This window comes from Epinephelus moara, chromosome 12 (genome assembly GCF_006386435.1).
Source record: "Epinephelus moara isolate mb chromosome 12, YSFRI_EMoa_1.0, whole genome shotgun sequence".
In the NCBI taxonomy this organism is placed as follows: Eukaryota; Metazoa; Chordata; class Actinopteri; order Perciformes; family Serranidae; genus Epinephelus; species Epinephelus moara.
In genome coordinates this window covers 11,636,121-11,641,115 of record NC_065517.1, presented here as the reverse complement: position 1 = coordinate 11,641,115, position 4,995 = coordinate 11,636,121, and the positions used below count along the sequence as shown (strand labels likewise).

The window sequence follows — 4,995 nt, the reverse complement described above, 5'->3', positions numbered from 1 at the left end:
CCCTAACTATGTAAGAGCAGTGATGCTATGGCAGACCCTCTGCGCTGTCATCAGCGAGTACTGTGTATATATATGTATATATATATATATATATATACATATACATATATATATATATATTTTAATATATACTTTATTAATCCCCCTGAGGGGAATTCCATTTTTTCACTCTTTTTGTCATTAACACACAGGTCCGAAAGACACACACATGCACAAACAGGACCTATACATGCACAAAGTGGAGAGATGTCAGAGTGAGGGGGCTGCCTTGGTCAGGCGCCCCAAGCGGTTGGGGGGTTCTGTGCCTTGTTCAAGGGCACCTCGGCAGTGCCCAGGAGGTGAACTGGCACCTCTCCAGCCACCAGTCCACGCTCCATATTTGGTCCGGACGGGGACTTGAACAGGTGACCCTCTGGTTCCCGCCCCATAGGAGGATTTGGAAGGTTTTTTGGGGGTACTTTTTTTAGGTTTTGCCCATGGTCTCCATAGACATCCATTGTTTGGAAAAATACTGGAAGTTGTTTCCCTGTGGTACACCAACAGTGTTTTGAGGATTAAAAAACTACACCTGACTTCTTATCAGCAAGGGGGTGAGTAGATGATGACTGAATTTACATTTTTGGGTGAACTATTCTTTTAATAGTTTCAAGAAATGACATCTCTGATGCTGTATTACCAGAGTTTATAAATGACTCCTCCGCAGGTTTTCAAATGTATTTTGATAACATACCGATTCAGCATCACCATCATTGTCATCATTAGGTGGTCTTTGCTGTGATCCCAGGCTCTGGTTGTCAGATGGCGCAGCATTCTCATTTGTTTGGACATCCGAACAAGCTGCAGTCTGGTTGAGAAAACACAATTTCAAAAAATTGGTAACCTTGGAAGAGAGTAGAATAATTCCGCTTCTGTCAAAATTTGATGGATGGTGACCTTTGGAATTCCCCGCCCCTCTCCTAAGAAGCTGTGTTGAGCAAATGTGTTTAAAAGAGAGCGGAAAGACTCCGGATTTTATGCAGGAAAAAAAAAACAAGTTAAGAGAAAACAAACAAACAAACAAAAAACATGGCCAAGAGAGCGTTGGATTCCTCCGAGAATGCTGCGGCAAACAAAAAAGAAACGCTGGGAAGAGGAGGGAAAATTATGTTTGGTGAGAGAAACGTCATCTGCAACACCGTTGTGACGAGTTTTCGTGAATCTTGGCCAGCACCCCAGAAGCGTGTCAGGCATGTCGGTCGCATGCAGATGCCTCCGGCCTCCGCTCTTACGCAGGAATGGAGTTTAGATGCTGGAGGTGCGTGGGGCTACAAGTTCAACTATAAAACGAACGAAGTGTGTTTTTATCAGTTGGAGAAAGGGGAAACTTTTGGATCTCTTGTTGCCCAAGCAACACTCACCTTAATAGACTGGAGTGTGTTAAATATGGTGGGATTAAGCGATCTTAGAGCGCCCCTTCTGCCCGAGACAAGAGACATGAGAGAAGCACATTCCTCGCACGGCCTGAAAGAAATTCTGCCGGGTACAGAGAAAAAGAAAATTGTGGCCAGGACAAATTTGTCTTGGAGTATTTCAATTCTGAATGCCGCGTATTCCAGGCATCATTGCGCATTCCTCTCACAGACTGGTTGAAAATGATGGAGGAAAATGCGGAAAATATTAAGGAACTCTTTGCCAGCAGTCGGAGCTCTAGAGACATTATGCTTGTGAAAAAAGCGCTATTTTAGAAGACTCCTCCCCCACTTCCTCCTCCTCCTCCTCCTTTTCAAAAACCCCTCCCTCCCTCCCTCCCTCCCTCCATACCAATACGTTTAAAAAGCTACGGCGGGAGGACGTAGTTAAAAACGACTGACGGACTCTGAAAAACATGTCTCTCCCGCCTTCATCACCACCGCCTTCATCATCGCCTTCATCGCCAGAGGAGCTTATCAGGCCTTCTTCTGCACCGCCGTCGCTGATGCGTTCAGCCTCTCCTCCTCCTCTGGCTCAGGCTTTTCAGCCTCCTTCTCCGCCGCTGCAGCCGTCCCAGGGCTTTCCTCCTACTCCTCCATCTTCACCGACAGACCCCACTCCTCCGTCAACTCCAACAACGCCCGATTCACCCGACGGTGGTTCTTCTTCTTCTTCTTCTTCTTCACCGCCTGCTGCCAACGTTTCTTTAGCAGACGTGCGAACTGGATATCCTTGTAAAGGAATGCCAATGAAATGGACGCGTGCTGTCTGTGGGATTTCCGAATATGGTGAGAGATAGAGCCCTGCGCTGGAGCTCGAGGCCCGAGGGGCTCGACGGCCCGACAGCCCGAGGGCCGGGCTTCGGGCCAATTACCACATCATTACCTCGGACACGGGCCGGGCTCGGGCTTTTTTTTTTAACCTGCCAATTAGAGGTGTGTGTTTGTGTTTAACCGATTTAAACGGCAACACTTGAACGCAGCAGCCGTTGTGCCTCTCCCTCTTCGCTGCACGTCACTCATCACATTGTAGCGTCCGCCAGGACGTGTGGAAGGATGACGCGGTTATTCGGCAAACCACCGTTTGTTACTGAACAGTAGCTACAGGTTACTGTTGGCCGTAACCACGCCAAAACAACCACAAAACAAGGACTTAGCTGTAACGTTAACTCGAACCATGCACTGCTGCTCTCTCCTCCAGCTCGCTCCACACACACAAGCACGCGCACTCACACAGCCCTCATCCTCGTCACTCTCGCACCCCGCTCACAGAACATTGACGTTACAACAGAACATTCACTGCAGGGTCACTACAATATTTTACTGATCCCATTCATAAACACTGTGATGAGGTTTGTTTTGTTCGTGTTTGTAGCTTAGGCTTGGATAGACCTGTTTATTTGTTAATAGACCTGCCACCTACAATTTGCAACATCAGGCGCTGCAGGTGCATCGCGCACAGTCACTTCAAAAAACAAAATAATCAATTAAACAGCCCCGAAAATGCTTCAAACACTTTTCTAAATAATCTTAATATTGAAAGGAAATGAAATATACCCACTTATGCCATTAAAAGTGCTTAGATAAGGTCGGAGGTCTATAACTGCACATATAGACCTCCGACCTTATCTGGGTATATTTCGTTAGCCTAATGCTATGTTTTTTGTTTTGTTTTTTACCGTGTATACCTCATATATCTTGTGATTGTTTTTAAATCATGTATACCTCATATATGTTTTCAACATGTATACCTCATATATCTTGTAATGTTTTCAACATGTATACCTCATATAACTTGTTATTGTTTGAATCATGTATACCTCATACAGTATCTCACATAAGTGAGTACACCCCTCCCATTTTTGCAAATATTTCATTATATCTTTTCATGGGACAACACTATAGAAATGACACTTTGATATAACTTAAAGTAGTCAGTGTACAGCTTGTATAGTAGTATAGATTTACCTTCCTCTGAAAATTACTCAAAACACAGCCATCAACATCTAAACAGCTGGCAACATAAGTGAGTCCACCCCACAGTGAACATGTCCAAATTTTGCCTTAAGTGTCAATATTTTGTGTCCCAACCATTAAATGAATTAAATCTTGTTTTTTTCCGCTTTCCTTTCTCCCTCTCGACCAGCGCTATGCCCCCCTCTTCTCCTTCTTCCTCTTCTTCCTCTCCTTCACGCCACCCTCCGGTGGTTTTGAGTCGACGATATTGAGCGCGAGCGCGAGGATTGGTCACCGAGGTTATCGGTATGTTGAGCTCCGTCAGAGTATTCTAAAAGCCCATCCATCCCTTAGGCGTTAGAGATTTCTTTTTATAAGAGACTGGTAGGTTTTTAAACAAGTCAGTCATATGCCAACCTCTTACAATGAATAAATTCGCCCTTAGGAGTCCACCTGTCCTGGTTCTGGACTAATTTCTTAATAATATACTCGGCATTTTTGCGGTCGCACTGAGGAAGATTTTGCTGTACTTCGCGCCGTCTCATCCAGTCCTCCCTCTTTCTTGTCCTTTTCTTCATTTTCATCTTGTTTTTCTTCCGGCTCGTCAGAGTCACGAGGTAGGCCGCTCGCCGTCTTTAGGTAAAGTCGACGTTCCTCCTCCCCTTGTTTGATCAGGGTGAGGTATCTTTGTAACAGAGCATTATATTTTTTTCATGAGGATTAAGCCCCCATTCATTTAATATATCCCTCATTTTTGTGTCTAAATCATTTTCAGCCATACATCTCATGGCGTGAGATTCACCGCCGTTGTTGCTGTTGTTGTTGGCCAAAGTCTGACTCATACGGCTCAGCTGTTGAGGCGTGACCAGAAACATCTCCGGACTGGGTCATCAGAGCTCGGCGCTTGCTTTTTAGGCTGGCTTTTTTATTTACCAGCAATTTGATAATTTTTTGCCTTTTGATTTTTTAATATTGAGCGCCGGTCAGGGGAATGTTTCCTTTTAAAACATTTGGACGTGGTTCAGGTTTAAAAAGTTGGATGTTGAGCAGAAAAATGTCATCTGCAAGATGTGTGGAGTAACTGTGACCGCCAACAAAGGTAACACGAGCAATTTATTTTACCATTTGAAATCAAAACGTGCTCGAGTATGCGGAGAGCCAGAGGCTGCGCTCGGCTCAAACACCGGCTCAGTCTACGAACACGGGAGGAAAGAAAAAAGTTTCCCCCGCTACCCAACAACAGACCTCCATTGCGCAAGCCTTTTCCAAGAGTACTCCTTATGACAGAAAGAGCACGCAGTGGAATGACATAACAAGAGCCATCACAACACACTTGTGCAAAGACATGGTCCCTTTCCAAACGGTGGATCCGACTTGTGACAGAAAGAGCACGCAGTGGAATGACATAACAAGAGCCATCACAACACACTTGTGCAAAGACATGGTCCCTTTCCAAACGGTGGAGCGCAGCGGGTTTAAAGACATGATTAAAACCCTTGATCCAAGATACGAGCCTCCGAGCCGCAAGTATTTTACTGAGACAGAAATGCCCAAACTGTATGGCCAGCTCCGAGAGAAAGTTGAGAAAGAC

At 45.2% G+C, this 4,995-nt stretch overlaps 1 protein-coding gene across 1 annotated transcript in view; it reads right to left on the bottom strand.

The window, feature by feature from the left end:
- LOC126398404 (uncharacterized) overlaps nt 1-4,995 on the bottom strand; it is a 22,662-nt gene that overhangs the window by 5,463 nt on the left and 12,204 nt on the right. Inside the window, exon 3 of the mRNA XM_050057718.1 lies at nt 731-844. Within this exon, the coding sequence (XP_049913675.1) occupies nt 731-844 (114 nt within the window). The remainder of the gene's footprint in view (nt 1-730; nt 845-4,995) is intronic.